The 26,198-nt window shown below is 45.5% G+C and overlaps 1 protein-coding gene across 1 annotated transcript in view; it reads left to right on the plus strand.

The window, feature by feature from the left end:
* Positions 1-26,198, plus strand: part of OPRD1 (opioid receptor delta 1) — an 80,980-nt gene that overhangs the window by 46,309 nt on the left and 8,473 nt on the right. Inside the window, exon 3 of the mRNA XM_073564151.1 lies at positions 7,271-7,623. Within this exon, the coding sequence (XP_073420252.1) occupies positions 7,271-7,623 (353 nt within the window). The remainder of the gene's footprint in view (positions 1-7,270; positions 7,624-26,198) is intronic.

Genomic DNA, 26,198 nt, shown 5'->3' on the forward strand with positions numbered 1-26,198 from the left:
ACCTTAGCATCATAAAGTAGTAGGATTGAGAGCGGCACTTAGAAACAGGCTGTTTACCTTGGATACCAGCTCCCTGCACCAGCATCCTGGTATCTTTGGTACACAGTGGGTAACTAAGCGACGCGCGCTTGTTACCTGCGTCGTCGCTTGTCCTGATCGCTGCTGAGATCTGCCTGATTGGCAGCTCACCAGCCATCATGTAGCGACACACCAGCGATCCTGACAAGGTCATATCATTGTCGGGATTGCTGGTGCATCGCTATGTGTGATGGGGGCTTAAGCTTTCTCTGCTGACAAATGCTCTGAGCAGCAGAGTAAGGCACCAGATAAGCATTCAGCTGAAGCACCACTGCTCCTCATAAGCTGAACCACTACTGCACCAGGTAGCTCCAGTCTTCACCATGGTTGGTATCAAAAGGAAGTGTATCACCAACAGCTAGCTGGTGTACCAGGTGACCTTATATAGGAAGGTGGAAGTGGTCACCAGCAGCTGACTAACTAAACATGTAGTAACACCAGCAGCCACCGGGGGGAAAAACCCACCAGCAGAATAGCTAAACATGCAGTAACACCAGCGGCCACCGGGGGCAAAAACTGATATTAACCCCCAATGGCCTAAAAGGAAAAAAGTTTATATCAGAGCAGACCAAACTGACACAGATTGGATTGTGACAGATGCTTTCTGTTCTGTGATGCCACTGCCTCAGAAGAAGGCATCATTGCCAAAATGCGGGTAAGGGGGTTGGCACCACAGCTTCCTTGGTAAAATATGCTCTGCATTGTTTATAAATTTGTTTACCCTATATTATTTCTTGCTACTTATGTGTTAGATCCTTCTGGTACATTGAGTTACTACTCACCAGTGATTTTTCTTTTTGGGTTTCTCTCACTAACACTATATATATTTTTAAAAACTATGCTGCTCTTCAGTGGTGTTTTATAGTATGTTAAATTAATATTATATTTTATATCTTATTTGTTTTTTGTGCTAATTTTCTTATATGCTCTCCACTGATTCTCTTGCACTATAACCTTCCATGTACCCACTTGGAGACAGGGTCACTTGAATGTGTACATTTTCCCTTTCGGTAGTTAGCTCTCATTTGTTTTTAGACCTACATGGATGTATTTGCTACATTACCTGCATAACTTTCTCTACATTCTAGGGCTTTTTATTGATTCGTACAAAGGCAATTCTCCTGACACTAGTCACTGTTAGCTCCATGACCGTAAGACAAATTAGACACAGTCATGATGAGTACTGAAACAAGGCCTAGCCGGAAACAGTAGGGAAAGCCATGGAACAGTAATACAAACAAATGGATTTCTGTGGTTACAGCAGGTCTATATTCAGCTTCCAGGAATGCACTAATTCCCCTCACTACACAGAGAAATGACAAAAGATCCAGCGTTTTTTTTCTCTGACTTTAATATTTGTACCTTTATATTATTGGAGGCAGGGACAAATCTATAGAAAATGCCCCCTCGCCCTTCTTACACTTATAATTTTATACAGTTTTTCTTCAAAATCTAGTGTTGTAAATGGATCAATTGTAAAGTGCTTGTTGTCTAAGGTTTTCCATGGAGATTGCAGTTTGCCATGTACTAAATACAATTTATTGCTTATGAACTCATCAGTATGAGGTTCGCCTCAGCGAACAAGCAAGGGGGAGCGGTAATAGCGATTGCCTATCATACACACTTGTATCTCTTGGACAAATGTCTTATGACAAAGGTCAGCAAATACGATGTTATGCTGCTTACTTTTCACTTGTGTCTGCCCAGAGTGGATGTGCAATTCAATAAGGAATATATTCTTGGACTTTGAGTGCGCTGCCAGACGAATTCAATAACCACACAAGGTTAAAAAAGTTAACCCTTTAATCCCTACGCGTTTCGAAGCGTAACGCTTCTTCTTCAGGGGTAGATACGCTTCGAAACGCGTAGGGATTAAAGGGTTAACTTTTTTAACCTTGTGTGGTTATTGAATTCGTCTGGCAGCGCACTCAAAGTCCAAGAATATATTCCTTATTGAATTGTGGTACGGTTCCGTTGTGGACCGTTGGACGTGCAGCAGGCTGACTCACTATACAAGCTTTATTTTATCTTTGAGAAGGTGAGTTTAACACATTCATGAATTGAACATTTTACCCGGATAAGACCCTATTGCGCTTTTGTTTCAACCTTCTAGTGAAAATAATCCAGAGTGGATGTGCGTATGAGATTGTTTTGGACATCGACTATTCGTACTTGTATTGTGTGGATGGCATAATCACTGAAGGTTATTCCAGAATAAAGTGGCTATACAAACTTTGTAAGACATATACAGTATCTATCATAACCGTAATCACATATTTTAAGATATATAAAAAAGAAATGCATTGTATGTCTGTTAATCTTTTTCTCAGTATGTTCTTGACATTCTCATAGTCCATATTGCTGTAAAAAGTACAAGACCCAATCATCAACAAATGATAATAGTACCCCTTTTCCTCTCATGTGATATCAGCAAGTGCAGGCAGAGAGAACATTGGCGTAGACAGCATTAACAGGAATCTGTCAGTAGGATGTATCCTCCTCCTTATAAGCCATTTATATTGGACTGTAGGCCATAGAAAGCTAACTAAGATGATACCATCATATTTGCAATCACATGTTTTATCTGAGTTTTTCTTAATATGTAAATGAGCTGTTAAGATCTACTCCCCAGACATAGATCTTCCTGGCAATCTGTCTCCAGAGCTTATTCCACGTGAAAGGGGACCTCCCACACTAATAACACACAAGCTTTGGAGGGAAATCCTCATGCAGATCTGTGTCTTGCCCATAGATCTTCACCGCTCATTTACATACTAAGAAAAGCGTGGATTTCTTAGGAAGGCATTGGATTCTACGGCCTACATATCCTACATGTCCATATAGATGGCTTAGGAGGGTTGAGTGAATGATCCTGCTGACAGATTCCCTTTAAACATATAACTTTATCATAGTAGTGCAAGCTGTTTGAGAAATCTTTATTTATGACATATTTTCAAGAATTAAAATAATACAGTAAAAATTATCCTCAATAAGAATAAAATGTACAGGATGTGGGGTTATAATATTATGAAATATATAGATATCCAAATGTAAAATATTCTACTGTATACGCCAATTAAAGGAATATAAAGGAGGACCCTAATAATTACCACATATGCTATCGAGGATAAACAGATGCTCAAGTATAATATAACCATTTATTCATGCTAGAATATACAATATCATCGGTCTATGGCTTCTAAACGTACCATAGGGTCAATATTAATATACAGTGTATATGAAACTGGATGTATCACAAAAATGTGTAGTCAGCATAAGGTAAAAACTACATATTGCTAAATATAGCAGACAAGCATATATATATTGTAAATACATTAATGATAAGGTATATGCCTTTTTTACAAAGAAAAAAAATATATACTGTATAAATATAATAATGATGGTCACGCAAAAAAGTGTGAAAACCAAGTGGTGTGACCCGTGTGTTTGTAAAGTGGCAAGTGCTCTCAGATATTATTTATTATAAAGACTACATACCATACTAAAATAAAATAATACTACTAATAAAAAAAATTAATAACATTAATCGATCAGGATGCTGTAGAAAGGGCCTGTCCAAAAATTAAAAGCTGGCAAGTTGATACAGACCCCACATATACTGCAGCCGCCCAGTGCGTGTTTCGCCTGAACATTAACGAAGACCTTGTCTACTGTGTTTAACAATATGAAATTTTTAATTTATGCTGACTACACATTTTTGTGATACATCCAGTTTTATATATATTAATATTGACCCTATGGTACGTTTAGATGCCATAGACCGATGATATTTTATGTTTTAGTATGAATAAATGGTTATATTATACTTTAACATCTGTTTATTCTCGATAGCATATGTGGTAATTATTAGGGTCCTCGTTTATATTCCTTTAACTGATGTATACAGTGGAATATTTAATATTTGGATATCTATATATTGCATGATATTGTAACCCCACATCCTGCACATTTTACTCTTATAAAGAAGAAAAATGGGCTTTAGCCAACAGCCAGCTCACCAATAGCCACAGGTGCTCGGAACTCTGTCCAGACTCGACATAGCCTAAGCAGGAAAATGAAGATAAGTGTTCCAGCTCCTTAAAATGATCCTTTAGTTAAAACATAGTGTTCACGGCAACAATAATCCTCAAATCATAGTAGATGTGCATAAAAGACACTGATGGCTCAGCAACGCGTTTCAATCAATGAGATCTTTATCACAGCTTAACCTCCTATTCACAACAGACAGGTCTTATAGGTGACACAGACCAATCACGCTAATACCATGAGTCAAGTGATTTAACCCAATCAAGTCCTTATAGTAATCATTCAATCACTGACACAATGTAACAAAATGCTGTGAAAACTAACAAAGAATAAAAACTAAATAAAAGACAAATAAATATATACATGCAAAGAGACATAATCAACAGTAATGAAACATAATCTCGTTTCTCTTGTTGAGACCATTTGGATATCTTGTTCCCAGATTATAAATCCAGAATGCCTCCCGTGTTAGTAAACATCCGTGTATATCACCCCCTCTCTTGACACTTTTACTTGCTCAATACTGAGATAGACAGAGATGTGGTGTTACCATTATGCTGTAAAATAAAATGCTTGCAGCCATAGAAATATTGCGAGAGGTACCTGTAAAATTGTCTATATCCCTGATATGCTCAGATATACGAGTTTTTAATTTTCCCGTGGTGCATTCAATGTACATCAAATGACAAATAGCAGTTTATAAACTACATTTATAGAGTTAAAGTTAATAAACAGATGTTATAAACTTGCGATTCATCATAATTTTTAAATGTTCTTGTAACTTCTGAAATTCTACATGTTTTACATTTATTTGCTCCACATTTATAAAATCCTTTAAATTTTAGCCAATTTTGTGAGGTAACTTAGATGACAATAGCCCAGGTGATATCGCATTTCCTATAGTGGGTACGCTTCTGGATACAACATTAATTCCAGAAAATTTTAGCTAGAATATCATCTTCGTATAGAATAGGTAGACACTTATAAGTAATATTTTTGATGTCATTGAATTGAGGGCTATATCTCAAACAAACAAAAGGTTTTTTATTCATAGTTTCTTTAGTGGAAGTCTGCTTGTTTTTTGTTGAGCACGCCTAAACTCAAACCATCCAAAATGATTTTATCAATTTCTTCACACAATGTAGTTGTAGGATTGATAGATAATTTCTCATACATACTTGTATCCGACAATAATTCCAACATTTTTTCTTTATAATCAGCAGAGTGTAATACAATTATCATTCCACCTTTATCACTCCTTTTAATAACTATATTGGTCATCTTTTTCAGTTCTGATAATGATTTTTTCTGTTTATAAGAAAGATTGTTGTTAATTTTCCTGTTTTCCATATCTTTAATAGCTTTTTTCAATTTTTTCAATTTTTCCAATTCCTTCTCAATAATTTCAAATTAATTTATTTATGTCCAATATTGTTGAAAAAAGATCAAAATTAAGGTCAGGCACAAAATTCAGTCCCAGTGATAAAACTTCCACCTGCTCCATATTTTTATCCCATCCAGACTAGAGTTGATTGTAAGGACAGATTCACTCCTACAAGACTCACTCCTACAACCTCTTTTTCTTTCTTTTTAAGCATAATGTGTTTTCTTTTGATGATGACATATTTTTGCAAAAAGCAGGTGTTCCGATGGGAGCTAAATACTCACCATCATTAGCCAATATCGCTAATGTATTGGGAGAATAAATTCATTTATTCAATGGATAATTCTTTTTCTGATCATATTCTATAGTATGGCAGATACATCGACGATACCCTCGTTATTTGGAGGCGTGATGTGTCTGACATACCAAAATTTGTGGAATATATTAATTCAAATGACTACAATATTCGTTTTCCATTTAAATAAGATTATAACACCATTTCCTTTCTACATTTGGAATTACAAGAAATTCAGGACCAAGTGGGAACATGATCTTACAGGCCCGCAACAGTCATCCAAGGCACACAATAAAATCAGTTCCAGTAGGGGAACACATTAGGCTCAAAAGAAACTGTTCAGATGAAAATTATTTAAAATCAGATTTTGATGCTCTGCATGATAAATTAAGAAAACGTGCATATCCAGAATGGTCTCTTAGAAGAGATGGCTCTATCGCTTATAATAAGGATAGAGCGGATTTGATAGAACCTAGAATTAATTACACTAAAGAAACTATGAATAAAAAACCTTTTGCTTGTTTGAGATATAGCCCTCAATTCAATGACATCAGAAATATTAAAGGATTTTATAAATGTGGAGCAGATACATGTAAAACATGTAGATTTGCAGAAGTTCCAAAACTTTTAAAAATTATGATGAATCGCAAGTTTATAACATCAATCAGTTTATTAACTGTAACTCTATAAATGTAGTTTTTAAAATACTATTTGTCATTTGATGTTCATTGAATGCACCACGAGAAAATTAAAAACTCGTATATCTGAGCATATCAGGGATATTGACAATAATACAGGTACCTCTCGCAATATTTCTATGGCTGCAAAGCATTTTATTTTACAGCATAATGGTAACACCACATCTTTGTCTATCTCAGGCATTGAGCAAGTAAAAAATCTCAAGAGAGGGGGTGATATACACAGACATTTACTAACACATGAGGCATTCTGGATTTATAATCTGGGAACAAGATATCCAAATGGTCTCAACAAGAGAAACGAGATTACGTTTCATTACGTGATTGGTCTGTGATACCTATAAGACCTGTTTGCTGTGAATAGGAGGTTAAGCTGTGATAAAGATCTCATTGATCGAAACGCGTTGCTGAACCATCAGTGTCTTATATACACGTCCACTATGATTTGAGGATTATTGCTGTCGTGAACACTATGTTTTAACTACTGTCTAATAAAGGATCATTTTAAGGAGCTGGAACACGTATCTTCATTTTCCTACATTTTATTCTTATCGAGAATATATTTTCCCATATTGATTTTATTCTTCAAAATATGTAATAAATAAAGATTGGATATTTATTAAAATAATGTCGTTGTGTGTCCTATATATAGGTTCTATAGTTCCAGCAGATGCACAATGTTCTGTATACCTTATTGTATGTTAGTCAACTTGAATTGTTAATAATGTAGAATATTACCCAGATGTTCAATCTCCTTATATCTTATAGATACACTAAGATGAAGACAGCAACCAACATTTATATCTTCAATCTGGCGCTGGCAGATGCCCTAGCTACTAGTACCTTACCTTTCCAGAGCGCCAAGTACCTTATGGAGACGTGGCCATTCGGAGAAATCCTCTGCAAGATAGTTCTGTCGATAGACTACTACAACATGTTTACCAGTATTTTTACCTTAACTATGATGAGTGTTGATCGCTACATTGCCGTCTGCCACCCTGTTCGTGCTCTGGACTTTCGCACCCCATCTAAGGCCAAAGCTATAAATGTATGCATCTGGATTTTATCATCTGTTATTGGGGTGCCCATTATGGTTATGGCAGTTACCAAGACAAATAAAGGTAAGTGGGTGCGAGGAACGATGTCCTATAAATATTGCCTAAAAGCAAGAAATAAGTGTTACACAAAGATGTAGGCACAATAGGAATTAGAAAGACTCAGAAGATTGTGAGCAACTGGCTCTTTCTATATAAATGGTTATGCGGTTCAAGAAACAGCCATCGTAAAACTGTTATTTTGCAGCATAATTTATTACGCATAAGCATGGCATGACCTTTTCACAGTACAGCTAAAGATGCACTAAGATAGAAGAGCTCTGAATATTAAACTAGTTGTTAATATCATTCACACATATTTGGAAATGAGGAATAATGTTAGACTTGGGTGCAGGAGGTCTTATGATTCAGGACCCCAACCTTCAGATATAATGATGATCATTGAACTAGGGTTGTTTTTCGGCATTAGATAAATTAGCCATATACAATGTCATACCAAAGCATGGCACGATTAAATTATACAAGTTTACCAATATAACCAATAATACCAACATACAGGACTGTGACCATATAGTGGATAGATACCAGTATAGCAGACATTACTGGTCAGTCATCAGTCATAGGCAGAGTACATAGCAAATAGTAATGTCTGTTTCCGTAAAGCCATGTACTCCCCAAAAAATAACCATGAAACATATTTTTTTTAAAAGTCACCATTGTGCTGTTCCTCTACTATTTCATCTAAAAACATATGAATAACTGTAACCATCTCTCTTGTTAAAGGGTTGAGTCGGACAATGTTCATTTATCGCCATCAGCATCAGACTATTAACAAGGAAAAATGGTAGCACCCAATTGTCAATTAGGCGTTGGCTGCGCACAGACTTTCTGTGGCATTAATGATTTTAGTTGAATAGTGACAGCTGCCGGTTACAAGGTTGCCGCACCTCACTGTATGGCCTGTACTGCAGCTATAGCTCAATAGGTCAAATTCATAAGTTATGCTATAGAAAGTAGCTATTCATACAATTCTGGGGTGAATAGCAGAGAAATATCACAACACAGGTAAAAATGCTCCTGAATTGTTGTACAAACATTACAAGGAATACAATGATTTACTATAACAGCCATGTCAGGAAAAGTGACAGTTCTGAATACTGTAAGTTCAGACCAGGAACAGACCTCACTAAATTCTGACCCCAAAGGTGATTGGGCATCCTTTTATTATTCTGTAGCATTTCTTTACACATGAAGATTCTGTCAGTCTTACATGACACTGGATTGACCGCTGTATCCAATACTAGTAGATAGAGGGCAGCTAAAAGCAAAAGTAAATGGGATGGGAGATGATAGAGCATATTTTTAGACTTCCAGCCTTGCTCAAGATCCTAAAATCGGACAGCATCCGGTTGTTGTACTCACCCCCGCACACAATATCTGCTAGGATCCCCGAGGGTGAACCCACTGGACCACGGCAACGAACCCTCCCTGGGCAAGCGGGCCAGGTGGAACCACCCCCTATACAGGGAGCGTTAGGGGGAGGCCCAGGGAAGACTATTACCGCGGCAGCTGGTACCCAGGCCACACGGGGGAGATCAAACAGGTGGAAGCCAGAGAAGCCGGAGGACTGGACCCGGGGAGAACGGCTGGAACACAAGAGACTGGACAGGGGTAGAACGTCAGGAACACAGGTGGCTGCACCGGGGTAGAGCGCCAGGAACACAGGAGGCTGGACCAGGGTAGAACGTCAGGAACACAGGTGGCTGGACCGGGGTAGAACGTCAGGAACCCAGGAGGCTGGACCAGGGTAGAACGTCAGGAACACAGGTGGCTGGATCAGGGTAGAACGTCAGGAACACTGGAAGACAGGGGGGCACAGGTAACAAGAATGGAAGGACCCGACACGAAGAGCGCAGCGGAGGACGCAGCGGCAACCGCCAGCAGGAGTGGGGCCAGAATCACTAGGGAATGCAAGTGACAATCAGGCAACGTCACTAGGGAGCGACGGCCTGATATAGGAGAGTCGGGAGGAGCCTTCGGGTCAGGGTCCTCCTGACCATAGAGAGGACCAGGAGGAGGGGCCGGCTCAAAGAGGAGGAAGTGCCCGGGCGCGGGGAGCGCGCGCCCGGGAGGTGGCACGCGCAGTCATGGGAGCAGGAGCAGAGACGGGGACGCGCCGGGACGCTGCAGGCAGGTGAGTCAGACGGGGTACAGGAGGCGGTGGCACAGCAGGAGCAAGTGAGGAGAGCGACGGCGTGACAGTACCGCCCTCCCTACGTGCCCCCCTCCCAAGGCTAGAAAGAAATCTTGCCACAATCCGGGGAGCTTGAACGTTCTCCCGAGGCTCCCAAGATCTCTCCTCAGGACCAAAACCCTTCCAATCGACCAGGAAAAAGGTTTTTCCCCTCAGCCTCTTCATGGCGAGAATGTCTTTAACCTCAAAGACATCATCGACGGAAGCAGGATGAGGGGTGCGGGTGGTAGTGGCATGGAATTGGTTGAGGACCACAGGTTTCAGAAGGGAAACATGAAACGAATTGGGGATGCGAAGCGAGGCAGGGAGCTTCAACTTGTAAGAAACATCGTTGATGCAAGTCAAGACCTCGAAGGGTCCAATATACCGGGGACCCAACTTGTGCGAGGGAACCTTAAGGCGGATGAACTTAGAAGATAACCACACTCTGTCGCCGGGATGATAGAGAGGTGGGTCTAAGCGTCTCTTGTCTGCGTGTCTCTTCATCCGAACCTGAGCTTCTTTGAGAGCGGTGTTGGTCTCCTGCCAGATCCTGGAGAACTCTCCAGACAGAAGATCAGCAACCGGCACACCCGAGACGGGGGGAACAGGTAGAGGCACGCCTGGATGTAGTACGTAGACGATAAAGAAGGGAGACTTGGCAGAAGATTCGTTGGCGTGATTGTTATACGCAAATTCGGCCCATGGGAGCAAGTCTGACCAGTCGTTCTGGTGAGCATTGGAGAAGTGACGGAGGTAATTAACCAAAACTTGGTTAGTACGCTCTGCTTGACCGTTGGTCTGAGGGTGATAGGCGGAGGAGAAATCCAGCGTAATGTTCATAAACTTGCAGAGCGCTCTCCAAAATCGGGAGGTAAACTGAACTCATCTATCAGAGACAATACGTTGAGGGAAGCCATGGAGACGAAAAATATGGTGGATAAAAACCTTCGCCAGTTCAGGAGCCGAGGGTAATCCGGACAGAGGGATGAAATGAGCCATCTTGGAGAATCTATCCACAACGACTAAGACGACAGTACATCCAGAGGAATGAGGTAGATCAGTGATAAAGTCCATAGCAATGGACTGCCAGGGAGCCGAAGGAACTGGAAGAGGGTGCAGGAGTCCAGACGGTAATTGCCTGGGAACCTTGTTTTTGGCACAGGATGGGCACGAGGCTAGAAAGCTACGAATGTCTTGAGGAAGAGTAGGCCACCAATAGTAGCGTGAGATCAGATGAAGGGTTTTTTTCAATCCAACGTGGCCTGCAATCTTGGAGGCATGGCCCCAATGCAAGACTCGCCTCCGGTTGGTCACTGGGACGAAGGTCTTACCCGGTGGTAGGGTAGATAAACTGAGGGGTGCCACCGTGATGATCTTGGAGGGGTCCAGGATGTGCGTAGGGTCTTCCTCGGTATCGACAGCAAGAAATTATCTGGACAATGCATCAGCCTTGAGGTTCCTCTGACCCGGGCGAAAGTGCAATTCAAAGTCGAAACGGGCGAAAAATAAAGACCATCTTGCTTGTCGTGGATTAAGTCTCTGTGCCGATTGAATATAAGCCAAATTCTTATGGTCCGTGTAGATCTTAAAAGGATGCACAGCTCCTTCCAAAGGGTACCGCCATTCCTGTAACTCCATCTTGATGGCCAAAAGCTCCCTGTCGCCAATGGAGTAATTCCGTTCCGGAGACGAGAACGTTTTGGAAAAGAAGCCACAGGTGACCAGTCGCCCAGAAGGGGATCTCTGAGAGAGCACAGCTCCGGCCCCGATGGCCGAGGCATCCACTTCCAAGATGAAAGGTTTGTTAATCTCCGGACGGTGAAGGACTGGAGCAGAGGCAAAGGCCTGCTTCAGGGCAAGGAAGGATTCTTCGGCCTCAGAGGACCAAACGTGCGGGTTGGCCCCTTTACGAATCAAAGAGGAGATGGGAGCGGTCAAGGATGAGAAGTGAGGGATGAATTGCCAGTAATAATTTGCAAAACCCAGGAATCGTTGAATCGCCTTGACTCCACGAGGTTGTGGCCAGTTGCGTACGGCTGACACTTTCTCTGGATCCATGCTTAAGCCAGAATCAGAAACAATGTACCCCAGGAACGAGAGAGAGGTTTGTTCAAAGGAGCATTTCTCCAGCTTTGCATACAGACGATTCTCCCTCAGGCGTGAGAGGACTAGACGCACACTCCTCCTATGGGTAGCCAAATCCGAGGAAAAGACAAGAATATCGTCCAGATATACTACCACACAAGAGTACAGGAGGTCCCGGAAAATGTCATTCACGAATTCCTGGAACACGGCGGGGGCATTGCACAAGCCGAAGGGCATGACCAAGTATTCATAGTGGCCATCCCTGGTGTTGAACGCGGTCTTCCATTCGTCACCAGGGCGGATGCGGATGAGATTGTAAGCCCCGCGAAGATCCAGTTTGGTGAAAATTCGTGCCCCTCGCAACCGATCAAATAGCTCCGGAATGATGGGAAGCGGGTACTTGTTCTTGATAGTGATCTCATTGAGGCCCCGGTAGTCGATGCACGGACGAAGGGTCCCATCCTTCTTCTTCACGAAAAAGAAGCCCGCGCCTGCGGGTGAGGAAGACTTCCGGATAAAGCCTCTAACCAAATTTTCCTGGACGTACTCAGACATGGCTTGAGATTCAAGAGGATTCAAAGGATAAATTCGGCCCCGGGGTGGAGTGGAACCTGGGACGAGGTCGTTGGAGCAGTCGTAAGGACGATGCGGGGGCAGGCACTCTGCCTCTTTTTTGTTGAAGACGTCTACGAAGGATCAATAGGCCGACGGCAGACCTACGGGTACCGATGAAGTCCTAGGCGTCTTGATAGGTTGAACGGGAAGTAGGCACGAAGAGTGGCACGACTGACCCCAACGAAGGATGTCCCCAGATCGCCAATCGAGAACGGGCTCATGGGACCTTAACCACGGAAGGCCTAAGAGGATGGTGTGGGACAGCGAGGGTAAAACGAAGAAGGCTATCTTCTCTCGATGTAGAGCCCCAACTTGTAATTCCACCTCTTCAGTGACCAAGGTAACGACCTCCCGTAGGGGAGCACCGTCGACAGAAGCTAACTGCTGAGGAGACTCCAAGGATCTGACAGGTATCCGCAACTTTTTGACCGCCTCGAGCTGGATGAAATTCCCGGCAGCTCCTGAATCAATATAGGCCAGCTCGGAGACGCGGGAGGAACCAAGATTCAAGAGGACAGAAAGGGTCAAGGGAAGAGAGGTATCACTGACACCTAGGGAGGCCTCTCTTACCTGTCCTAGGCGGAGGCGTTTCCCGGTCTCACTGGGCATGAGCGCAGAAGATGGGAGGAACTGCCGCAGTACAGGCAGAGACCCTTATCGAACCTCTCCTGGCGGCGCTGCTCTGCCGGTTTAAGGCGATCTACCTGCATAGGTTCCGGGGCTGGGGCAGCGGAGGAGGAGCCAAATCGCGAGCCGGAAGGACTGCGTGTGGCTAGAAGGGACCGGGGAAGTCTTCTCTCTCTGGCAGACTCGCGGGAGCGCTCCTGGAAGCGCAAATCAATGCGAGTCGCCAGGGAAATGAGATCCTCTAGGGATGTGGGAGTGTCCCAACCCGCCAGCTCGTCCTTGATACGAGCAGACAAACCCCGCCAAAATGCCCCCACCAAAGCCTCGTTGTTCCACCCTAGCTCGGAGGCCAGGGTGCGAAACTGAATGGCATATTGACCCACGGAGAGAGTACCCTGGCGGAGATTGAATAGGGACTCCGTGGTTGAGGTCACGCGTCCCGGTTCGTCAAAAACCTTGCGAAAGGTCTCGAGGAACGTGGAAAGCTGGGAGACCACCGGATCGTCTCGCTCCCAGAGAGGGTTCACCCAGGCCAATGCCTCGCCCTCCAAGTGGGATACTATAAAGGCCACCTTGGCCCGGTCCGAAGGATATTGCTGAGGTAGCAATTCAAAATGCAATTGGCACTGATTAAGGAACCCCCTGCACAATCGGGGATCTCCGCCATACCGCGGAGGCTTAGCTAGACGGGGCGGCGGATGTGGAAGCGGCGCCTGAACAGGGGCAGCTGCGGCAGACTGGAGAGAAAGGAGTCGATTATCCACAGAAGCCATATAATTCAAAATATGGCCCTGAGTATCACGTTGCTGGGCAAGCTCCTGCTGGAGACTAGCCAGCTGGGATGCGTTTCCGGGATCTGAAGGCTGCAGTGACGATAGCCGGGACTCCATAGATTTTAGGAAAGTCATGATCCGAGCCTGGTTGTCTCGTAGAGTCGCCAGTTCCTTCTGGGTGGTTGTTGGAGTACCAGCGGGATTCATGGCCTGATTGTACTGCTAGGATCCCCGAGGGTGAACCCACTGGACCACGGCAACGAACCCTCCCTGGGCGAGCGGGCCAGGTGGAACCACCCCCTATACAGGGAGCGTTAGGGGCAGGCCCAGGGAAGACTATTACCGCGGCAGCTGGTACCCAGGCCAGACGGGGGAGATCAAACAGGTGGAAGCCAGAGAAGCCGGAGGACTGGACCCGGGGAGAACGGCTGGAACACAAGAGACTGGACAGGGGTAGAACGTCAGGAACACAGGTGGCTGCACCGGGGTAGAGCATCAGGAACACAGGAGGCTGGACCAGGGTAGAACGTCAGTAACACAGGAGGCTGGACCAGGGTAGAACGTCAGGAACACAGGTGGCTGGACCGGGGTAGAACGTCAGGAACACAGGAGGCTGGACCAGGGTAGAACATCAGGAACACAGGTGGCTGGACCAGGGTAGAATGTCAGGAACACTGGAAGACAGGAAGGCACAGGTAACAAGAATGGAAGGACCCGACACGAAGAGCGCAGCGGAGGACGCAGCGGCAACCGCCAGCAGGAGTGGGGCCAGAATCACTAGGGAATGCAAGTGACAATCAGGCAACGTCACTAGGGAGCGACGGCCTGATATAGGAGAGTGGGGAGGAGCCTTCGGGTCAGGGTCCTCCTGACCATAGAGAGGACCAGGAGGAGGGGCCGGCTCAAAGAGGAGGAAGTGCCCGGGCGCGGGGAGCGCGCGCCCGGGAGGTGGCACGCGCAGTCATGGGAGCAGGAGCAGAGATGGGGACGCGCCGGGACGCTGCAGGCAGGTGAGTCAGACGGGGTACAGGAGGCGGTGGCACAGCAGGAGCGAGTGAGGAGAGCGACGGCGTGACAATATCAGAATTCTGTATGCACCATTCTCCCCAAAGAATGTCCTGACACTAACTAGCATCTGATAGAACAATTGTATTAGCGATCATTCTGTCGCCATCTTTCTTCATCAGCCTGTATACAGAGCAGATAAATAAGTTGTCTAATGGTCTAAAATCAGATTGTGTAAATGCACCCTAAATGCTTCTATGTAACAGGGCAATATGTTAGAATTTGGGGCCCTTTTTAATTTTGCCCAGTGCTTCACTTGACTAATACCTCATATATTATGTATATTTTTTGCACATCATTTTTCAGGGTGCAGCCAAGCCCAGCATTTTTGGCCTAGTAAAGTAGGGTGTCTGTACTCATGGGGTGGACATGCTGGGCAGCCCGCCTGATCTAATAGTATAGGCGTCACTAACAGGCTGTAAGCCAGACACTGTGCATTACCTGTGTGTGACCGGCACCCTATACAAGCCTCTTTTGTGCAATTGTATACTAAGCAATTACCCCTCCATGTATTGGTAGGCTGTGAGTGGTTGTCTCATCAGTAGAGTTGAGCGAAACGGGTCGAACAATTTCAAAAGTCGCCGACTTTTGGCAAAGTCGGGTTTCATGAAACGAAACCTGAACCTAGGATAAGTTCGGCCACGAGGTCGGCGACTTACGCGCCAAAGTCGCGTTTCAAAAATTTGTTTAGCGCTCTTTTTCAGCCAATCAGGATCCACGGACACTGTGGGCAACGTGATGACATAGGCAGGGGTCGCCACCATCTTTCAGAAGGGCATGCAAGTGATTGGCTTGCTTTGGTGGGCGTCACAGGGGTTATAAAAGGGCGTGCACGCCGACCGCCATCTTACTTCTGCCGATCTTAGCATAGGGAGAGGTTGCTGATTCTGTAGGGAGAGCGTTAGGCAGGGAAGAAGACAAAAAAATTGCTTCTGCTGCTAGCGATTTTGCCTGTGCAATACACCAGTCACTGTGTGTGCAGTGCAAGGGGAGGCTATATTGTGGTGGATCAGCGGTGTTGGTTGTTAGGCTGCCTTCTAAGGCTTCCTGACAGCTGCATTGCTGTTTCCCCACTGCTCTGCAAACTGCTTTTTTAAAAGCAATCCCAATTTTTTTTTTGTCCTGCTAAGGTACTGAGCGTGCATTTATTCACATCATACAGCGGTGTACGCTCCTCACACAGTACCGTGTAACGGCTGTAATCACAGCCACAGTGAAGCTATCTGTGTGTCACTGTGGAAGGATAAGTGGAGGACTTGTTCCGTTCTTACAGACCTACACTCTAGGGAGATTCCTATTCTGCCCAATTCTACAATTCACTTTTTTCACACCTGTGCCATCGAGCCTGTGACATAGCGCTGTGATATTCAGTGGGCCTCACACAATCCAAAAGTGTCCAGTGTCCACAAGTGTCTGCAGAAATTCAAAATCTCCCTTATCCTGTAGTCACTTTTTTCACACCTGCTGCATCGAGCCTGTGACATAGCGCTCTGATATTCATTGGGCCTCACACAATCCAAAAGTGTCCAGTGTCTGCAGAAATTCAAAATCTCCCTTATCCTGTAGTCACTTTTTTCACACCTGCTGCATCGAGCCTGTGACATAGCGCTCTGATATTCATTGGGCCTCACACAATCCAAAAGTGTCCAGTGTCCACAAGTGTCTGCAGAAATTCAAAATCTCCCTTATCCTGTAGTCACTTTTTTCACACCTGTGCCATCGAGCCTGTGACATAGCACTGTGATATTCAGTGGGCCTCACACAATCCAAGTGTCCAGTGTCCACAAGTGTCTGCAGAAATTTAAAATCTCCCTTATCCTGTAGTCACTTTTTTCACACCTGTGCCATCGAGCCTGTGACATAGCGCTGTGATATTCAGTGGGCCTCACACAATCCAAGTGTCCAGTGTCCACAAGTGTCTGCAGAAATTCAAAATCTCCCAGAAATTCAAAATCTCCCTTATCCTGTAGTCACTTTTTTCACACCTGTGCCATCGAGCCTGTGACATAGCACTTTGATATTCAGTGGGCCTCACACAATCCAAGTGTCCAGTGTCCACAAGTGTCTGGAGAAATTCAAAATCTCCCTTATCCTGTAGTCACTTTTTTCACACCTGTGCCATCGAGCCTGTGACATAGCGCTGTGATATTCAGTGGGCCTCACACAATCCAAGTGTCCAGTGTCCACAAGTGTCTGCAGAAATTCAAAATCTCCCAGAAATTCAAAATCTCCCTTATCCTGTAGTCACTTTTTTCACACCTGTGCCATCGAGCCTGTGACATAGAACTGTGATATTCAGTGGGCCTCACACAATCCAAGTGTCCAGTGTCCACAAGTGTCTGCAGAAATTCAAAACCTCCCTTATCCTGTAGTCACTTTTTTCACACCTGTGCCATCGAGCCTGGGACATAGCACTGTGATATTCAGTGGGCCTCACACAATCCAAGTGTCCAGTGTCCACAAGTGTCTGCAGAAATTCAAAATTTCCCTTATCCTGTAGTCACTTTTTTCACACCTGCTGCATCGAGCCTGTGACATAGCGCTGTGATATTCAATGGGCCTCACACAATCCAAGTGTCCAGTGTCCACAAGTGTCTGCAGAAAATCTAAATCTCCCTTATCCTGTAGTCACTTTTTTCACACCTGTGCAATCGAGCCTGTGACATAGCGCTGTGATATTCAGTGGGCCTCACACAATCCAAGTGTCCAGTGTCCACAAGTGTCTGCAGAAATTCAAAATCTCCCAGAAATTCAAAATCTCCCTTATCCTGTAGTCACTTTTTTCACACCTGTGCCATCGAGCCTGTGACATAGCACTGTGATATTCAGTGGGCCTCACACAATCCAAGTGTCCAGTGTCCACAAGTGTTTGCAGAAATTCAAAATCTCCCTTATCCTGTAGTCACTTTTTTCACACCTGTGCCATCGAGCCTGTGACATAGCACTGTGATATTCAGTGGGCCTCACACAATCCAAGTGTCCAGTGTCCACAAGTGTCTGCAGAAATTCAAAATCTCCCTTATCCTGTAGTCACTTTTTTCACACCTGTGCCATCGAGCCTGTGACATAGCGCTGTGATATTCAGTGGGCCTCACACAATCCAAGTGTCCAGTGTCCACAAGTGTCTGCAGAAATTCAAAATCTCCCAGAAATTCAAAATCTCCCTTATCCTGTAGTCACTTTTTTCACACCTGTGCCATCGAGCCTGTGACATAGCACTGTGATATTCAGTGGGCCTCACACAATCCAAGTGTCCAGTGTCCACAAGTGTCTGCAGAAATTCAAAATCTCCCTTATCCTGAAGTCACTTTTTTCACACCTGTGCCATCGAGCCTGTGACATAGCACTGTGATATTCAGTGGGCCTCACACAATCCAAGTGTCCAGTGTCCACAAGTGTCTGCAGAAATTCAAAATCTCCCTTATCCTATAGTCACTTTTTTCACACCTGTGCCATCGAGCCTGTGACATAGCGCTGTGATATTCAGTGGGCCTCACACAATCCAAGTGTCCAGTGTCCACAAGTGTCTGCAGAAAATCTAAATCTCCCTTATCCTGTAGTCACTTTTTTCACACCTGTGCCATCGAGCCTGTGACATAGCGCTGTGATATTCAGTGGGCCTCACACAATCCAAGTGTCCAGTGTCCACAAGTGTCTGCAGAAATTCAAAATCTCCCAGAAATTCAAAATCTCCCTTATCCTGTAGTCACTTTTTTCACACCTGTGCCATCGAGCCTGTAACATAGCACTGAGATATTCAGTGGGCCTCACACAATCCAAGTGTCCAGTGTCCACAAGTGTCTGCAGAAATTCAAAATCTCCCTTATCCTGTAGTCACTTTTTTCACACCTGTGCCATCGAGCCTGTGACATAGCACTGTGATATTCAGTGGGCCTCACACAATCCAAGTGTCCAGTGTCCACAAGTGTCTGCAGAAATTCAAAATCTCCCTTATCCTGTAGTCACTTTTTTCACACCTGTGCCATCGAGCCTGTGACATAGCGCTGTGATATTCAGTGGGCCTCACACAATCCAAGTGTCCAGTGTCCACAAGTGTCTGCAGAAATTCAAAATCTCCCAGAAATTCAAAATCTCCCTTATCCTGTAGTCACTTTTTCACACCTGTGCCATCGAGCCTGTGACATAGCACTGTGATATTCAGTGGGCCTCACACAATCCAAGTGTCCAGTGTCCACAAGTTTCTGCAGAAATTCAAAATCTCCCTTATCCTGTAGTCACTTTTTTCACACCTGTGCCATCGAGCCTGTGACATAGCGCTGTGATATTCAGTGGGCCTCACACAATCCAAGTGTCCAGTGTCCACAAGTGTCTGCAGAAAATCTAAATCTCCCTTATCCTGTAGTCACTTTTTTCACACCTGTGCCATCGAGCCTGTGACATAGCGCTGTGATATTCAGTAGGCCTCACACAATCCAATTGTCCAGTGTCCACAAGTGTCTGCAGAAAATCTAAATCTCCCTTATCCTGTAGTCACTTTTTTCACACCTGTGCCATCGAGCCTGTGACATAGCGCTGTGATATTCAGTGGGCCTCACACAATCCAAGTGTCCAGTGTCCACAAGTGTCTGCAGAAATTCAAAATCTCCCAGAAATTCAAAATCTCCCTTATCCTGTAGTCACTTTTTTCACACCTGTGCCATCGAGCCTGTGACATAGCACTGTGATATTCAGTGGGCCTCACACAATCCAAGTGTCCAGTGTCCACAAGTGTCTGCAGAAATTCAAAATCTCCCTTATCCTGTAGTCACTTTTTTCACACCTGTGCCATCGAGCCTGTGACATAGCACTGTGATATTCAGTGGGCCTCACACAATCCAAGTGTCCAGTGTCCACAAGTGTCTGCAGAAATTCAAAATCTCCCTTATCCTGTAGTCACTTTTTTCACACCTGTGCCATCGAGCCTGTGACATAGCGCTGTGATATTCAGTGGGCCTCACACAATCCAAGTGTCCAGTGTCCACAAGTGTCTGCAGAAATTCAAAATCTCCCAGAAATTCAAAATCTCCCTTATCCTGTAGTCACTTTTTTCACACCTGTGCCATCGAGCCTGTGACATAGCACTGTGATATTCAGTGGGCCTCACACAATCCAAGTGTCCAGTGTCCACAAGTGTCTGCAGAAATTCAAAATCTCCCTTATCCTGTAGTCACTTTTTTCACACCTGTGCCATCGAGCCTGTGACATAGCACTGTGATATTCAGTGGGCCTCACACAATCCAAGTGTCCAGTGTCCACAAGTGTCTGCAGAAATTCAAAATCTCCCTTATCCTGTAGTCACTTTTTTCACACCTGTGCCATCGAGCCTGTGACATAGCACTGTGATATTCAGTGGGCCTCACACAATCCAAGTGTCCAGTGTCCACAAGTGTCTGCAGAAATTCAAAATCTCCCTTATCCTGTAGTCACTTTTTTCACACCTGTGCCATCGAGCCTGTGACATAGCGCTGTGATATTCAGTGGGCCTCACACAATCCAAGTGTCCAGTGTCCACAAGTGTCTGCAGAAAATCTAAATCTCCCTTATCCTGTAGTCACTTTTTTCACACCTGTGCCATCGAGCCTGTGACATAGCGCTGTGATATTCAGTGGGCTTCACACAATCCAAGTGTCCAGTGTCCACAAGTGTCTGCAGAAATTCAAAATCTCCCAGAAATTCAAAATCTCCCTTATCCTGTAGTCACTTTTTTCACACCTGTGCCATCGAGCCTGTGACATAGCACTGTGATATTCAGTGGGCCTCACACAATCCAAGTGTCCAGTGTCCACAAGTGTCTGCAGAAATTTAAAATCTCCCTTATCCTGTAGTCACTTTTTTCACACCTGTGCCATCGAGCCTGTGACATAGCACTGTGATATTCAGTGGGCCTCACACAATCCAAGTGTCCAGTGTCCACAAGTGTCTGCAGAAATTCAAAATCTCCCTTATCCTGTAGTCACTTTTTTCACACCTGTGCCATCGAGCCTGTGACATAGCGCTGTGATATTCAGTGGGCCTCACACAATCCAAGTGTCCAGTGTCCACAAGTGTCTGCAGAAATTCAAAATCTCCCAGAAATTCAAAATCTCCCTTATCCTGTAGTCACTTTTTTCACACCTGTGCCATCGAGCCTGTGACATAGCACTGTGATATTCAGTGGGCCTCACACAATCCAAGTGTCCAGTGTCCACAAGTGTCTGCAGAAATTCAAAATCTCCATTATCCTGTAGTCACTTTTTTCACACCTGTGCCATCGAGCCTGTGACATAGCACTGTGATATTCAGTGAGCCTCACACAATCCAAGTGTCCAGTGTCCACAAGTGTCTGCAGAAATTCAAAATCTCCCTTATCCTGTAGTCACTTTTTTCACACCTGTGCCATCAAGCCTGTGACATAGCGCTGTGATATTCAGTGGGCCTCACACAATCCAAGTGTCCAGTGTCCACAAGTGTCTGCAGAAATTCAAAATCTCCCAGAAATTCAAAATCTCCCTTATCCTGTAGTCACTTTTTTCACACCTGTGCCATCGAGCCTGTGACATAGCACTGTGATATTCAGTGGGCCTCACACAATCCAAGTGTCCAGTGTCCACAAGTGTCTGCAGAAATTCAAAATCTCCCTTATCCTGTAGTCACTTTTTTCACACCTGTGCCATCGAGCCTATGACATAGCGCTGTGATATTCAGTGGGCCTCACACAATCCAAGTGTCCAGTGTCCACAAGTGTCTGCAGAAATTCAAAATCTCCCAGAAATTCAAAATCTCCCTTATCCTGTAGTCACTTTTTTCACACCTGTGCCATCGAGCCTGTGACATAGCACTGTGATATTCAGTGGGCCTCACACAATCCAAGTGTCCAGTGTCCACAAGTGTCTGCAGAAATTCAAAATCTCCCTTATCCTGTAGTCACTTTTTTCACACCTGTGCCATCGAGCCTGTGACATAGCACTGTGATATTCAGTGGGCCTCACACAATCCAAGTGTCCAGTGTCCACAAGTGTCTGCAGAAATTCAAAATCTGCCTTATCCTGTAGTCACTTTTTTCACACCTGTGCCATCGAGCCTGTGACAAAGCACTGTGATATTCAGTGGGCCTCACACAATCCAAGTGTCCAGTGTCCACAAGTGTCTGCAGAAATTCAAAATCTCCCTTATCCTGTAGTCACTTTTTTCACACCTGTGCCATCGAGCCTGTGACATAGCGCTGTGATATTCAGTGGGCCTCACACAATCCAAGTGACCATTGTCCACAAGTGTCTGCAGAAAATCTAAATCTCCCTTATCCTGTAGTCACTTTTTTCACACCTGTGCCATCGAGCCTGTGACATAGCGCTGTGATATTCAGTGGGCCTCACACAATCCAAGTGTCCAGTGTCCACAAGTGTCTGCAGAAATTCAAAATCTCCCAGAAATTCAAAATCTCCCTTAACCTGTAGTCACTTTTTTCACACCTGTGCCATCGAGCCTGTGACATAGCACTGTGATATTCAGTGGGCCTCACACAATCCAAGTGTCCAGTGTCCACAAGTGTCTGCAGAAATTCAAAATCTCCCTTATCCTGTAGTCACTTTTTTCACACCTGTGCCATCGAGCCTGTGACATAGCACTGTGATATTCAGTGGGCCTCACACAATCCAAGTGTCCAGTGTCCACAAGTGTCTGCAGAAATTCAAAATCTCCCTTATCCTATAGTCACTTTTTTCACACCTGCTGCATCGAGCCTGTGACATAGCCCTGTGATATTCAGTGGGCCTCACACAATGCAAGAGTCCAGTGTCCACAAGTGTCTGCAGAAATTCAAAATCTCCCTTATCCTGTAGTCACTTTTTTCATACCTGTGCCATCGAGCCTGTGACATAGCGCTGTGATATTCAGTGGGCCTCACACAATCCAAGTGTCCAGTGTCCACAAGTGTCTGCAGAAAATCTAAATCTCCCCTGTCCTATAGACACCTTGTACCTTGTTTTACATTACTATATAGTTTGTAGGATTTTGTCTACATTTCTACCAAAAATGAGGAAGGCTGGTGGAAGAGGCCGTGGAATTGGGCGGGGGTTGGCAGCTGGTAATGATGGTGTTGGTGGTGGATCTGATGGTAGTGGCAAAAGCAAAATAGGACTGAATGCAGGAGGTGTTGAGCCTGCGTCATCGTCTGGCTCCATAAGGCTTCGATTGCTTAGTTTTCTAGGAGTTGGCAAACCGCTTTTAACGCCAGAGCATCAGGAAAAAGTTTTGTCTTAAATTGCTGACTCAGCCTCCAGCTCTATCGCCTCCTCTTCTGAAGTTGTAAAAAGTAAAAGCACTGAGTCGTCATTGGAGGCTCATGTTCATGAACCACACCTTTCCTTGTGTCCTTCACCACAACCAAGATTGAAGGATGACACAGGCCATACTACTGATTACTCCATGGAGCTGTTTTCACATACCATGCCTGGATTATCAAGTGAAATGGTGAATTACCCAGGCCAAGATGAATCTGACATGGAGTGCACTGATGCACAGCCGCTGATAGATGATTCTGCTGGTACATTCACTCAGAGCACTACATTGTCCTCGCAGTGTACAGAGCCAGATTCTGACCCTGATGAGACTCAGGTGCCCCTTCCCGCACACTATACCACCATACACGGTGACAAAGAGGAAGGTGCCCATGACATTGAAGAGGAGGTGATGGATGACCCAGTTGTTGACCCAGATTGGCATCCATTGGGGGAAGAGGGTGCTGCTTCCAATAGCTCAGATGAGGAGCATCCACAGCAGACATCAACATCGCAACAGCTGTTATCTGGCAGGCCCGGAGCACTCCAAAAACAGGTTCCAAAAATCAAAAGAGTTGCTGGCAGCTTGTCCAGAGGGTCAAAACATCACAGCGTGCTAGGCCGCAAAATGTCTGCCAAAGTAGGAAGAGTGCAGTGTGGCACTTTTTTGAACAAAATCCTCATGATCAGGCCAAGGTTATCTCTAAGAAGTGCGCAAAGACCTTTAGCCGAGGGAAAAATCTGAAAAATTTGAATACCAGTTGCATGCTTAGACATTTAACCAGCATGCACTTGCAAGCGTGGACACAACACCAAACCTCAAGTGCCACATGTGCAACTGATCACAAAGAAGGTAGTCAGCAATGCTACATTGTTTCCCCCACTGTAAGCCCACCGGTTAGCACAGCAGCAAATGTTGAGGTGTCATTGCAAGGCCACAGCAGTCAGGGAATCCCACTGTTATATCAACGAAATACTGAATCTAGGCCATCAGAAAGAACACCAACTCCATCACCATCATCAACCCTCTCTCAGTCCGCCCTGTCCACCGCTACTTCCACCATATGCAGCTCTCAAGTCCAGCTCACCCTCCCAGACACTATGAGTAGGTCAAGAAAGTACTTAGTCTCTCATCCGCGTACACTGGGTTTGAACGCCCACATTGCCAAACTAATCTCGTTTGAGATGATGCCCTATCGGTTGGTGGAAAGCGCAGCTTTCCGCGATCTCATGGCCTATGCAGTACCACGCTATGACCTACCCAGTCGCCACTTCTTCTCTCGCAAAGCCATCCCAGCCCTCCACCATCATGTGAAAGACCGCATTGTCCATGCACTCAAGCAGTCAGTGAGTGGAAAGGTGCACCTCACAACTGATGCATGGTCCAGTCGGCATGGCCAGGGCCGTTACGTGTCCATCACTGCGCACTGGGTTAATGTGGTGGATGCAGGGTCCACAGGGGACAGCGGTGGTGGGACAGTGCTGCCTAGCCCACGGCATAGGAAACAGTTGGCTGTAGGCGTTCCACCCTCCTCCTCCTCCTCCTCCTCCTCCTCCAGAAGCGAAAGCTCGTCCACAGAGCGCAGTCATACGAGCACTCCATCTGCAGCTGCCACTGTTGCACACGAGGTGTCCCCCTATCGAGCAGCTAGTGGAAAGCGCCCGCATGCTGTGTTGCAGATGATGTGTTTGGGCGACAGACACACCGCCGAGGTGCTGGCCGAGTACTTGAAGCGACAAACTGAGTCATGGCTGGGCAGTGTACATCTTGAGGCAGGCAAGGTAGTTAGTGATAACGGCCGTAATTTTGTGGCAGTCACAGCCCTTTCAAAACTCAGCCACATACCTTGCTTGGCTCACACCTTGAACCTGGTGGTGCAGTGCTTCCTCAAAAATTATCCGGAGTTAACAGCCCTGCTCCGTAAGGTGCGAAGACTGTGCGCGCACATCCGCCGGTCGCCTGTACACTCCGTTCGTATGCAGAAGCTGCAGCGATTGCTCCACCTTCCCAACCACCGCCTCATTATCGACATTGCAACAAGGTGGACCTCCACCCTGCACATGGTTGAGCGGCTGTGCGAGCAGAGGCAGGCCATAATGCATTTGTGGGAGGATACACGGCCAGGCACTTTGAGAGCAGACATGGAGTTGACAGGTGTGCAGTGGTCGAAGCTGAAAGACCTCTGTAAAGTCCTTCAGTGTTTTGAGGAATGCACACGGCTGGTAAGCGCAGACGACGCCATCCTAAGCATGAGCATCCCACTTATGCGTCTGCTCATGCAAACTTTGACGCACCTTAAGGAGCAGGCGTCTGCAGCCAATGTTGACGAGGAGGAAGAGGTGGAGGGAATCCTTGATGACATTCAGCCATTGTCTGCTCAGGGACCTCTCCTGGACGAGTTGGAGGAAGAAGAGGAGGAGGAGGATGATGATGGGGATGATTACTTAGGGGAGGAGGATGCATCTCGTGGGGCAAGTGAAAATGTTGGCGTGGCAAGGTCTGGTACAGGGTTTGTGCGTGACTGGAGGGATGTGGATATGCCAGAAAGTGCTCCTCCAACCAGCACTCGCAGTGCATCATTGACACCGGGAACATTGGCCCACATGTCAGATTATGCCTTGCGGATCCTAAAAAGGGACCCCCGCATTGCCAAAATGATGAACGATGACGACTACTGGTTGGCCAGCATCCTGGATCCACGCTATAAAGGCAAATTACAAAACATCATGCCACAGGAGAACCTTGACCTAATATTGGCTAATAAACAAGCAACTCTGGTAAATCGGTTGCTTGAGGTATTCCCAGCACACAGCAGCGGTGATGGTTCTCACACGAGCCGTACGGCCAGGGGCAGCTTGGCAGAGGTGTTCATGGTGCACACAGCAGAAGTGGCGTTGGAGACAGGGGTTTCATGACAATGTTGTGGACTGATTTTTCAAGTACCGCTCACACAACTGGTAATACAGCATCGATGGAAAGTGACA

Source organism: Dendrobates tinctorius, unplaced genomic scaffold (genome assembly GCF_039654945.1).
Source record: "Dendrobates tinctorius isolate UK_male_01 unplaced genomic scaffold, ASM3965494v1 ptg000015l, whole genome shotgun sequence".
Classification (NCBI taxonomy): domain Eukaryota; kingdom Metazoa; phylum Chordata; class Amphibia; order Anura; family Dendrobatidae; genus Dendrobates; species Dendrobates tinctorius.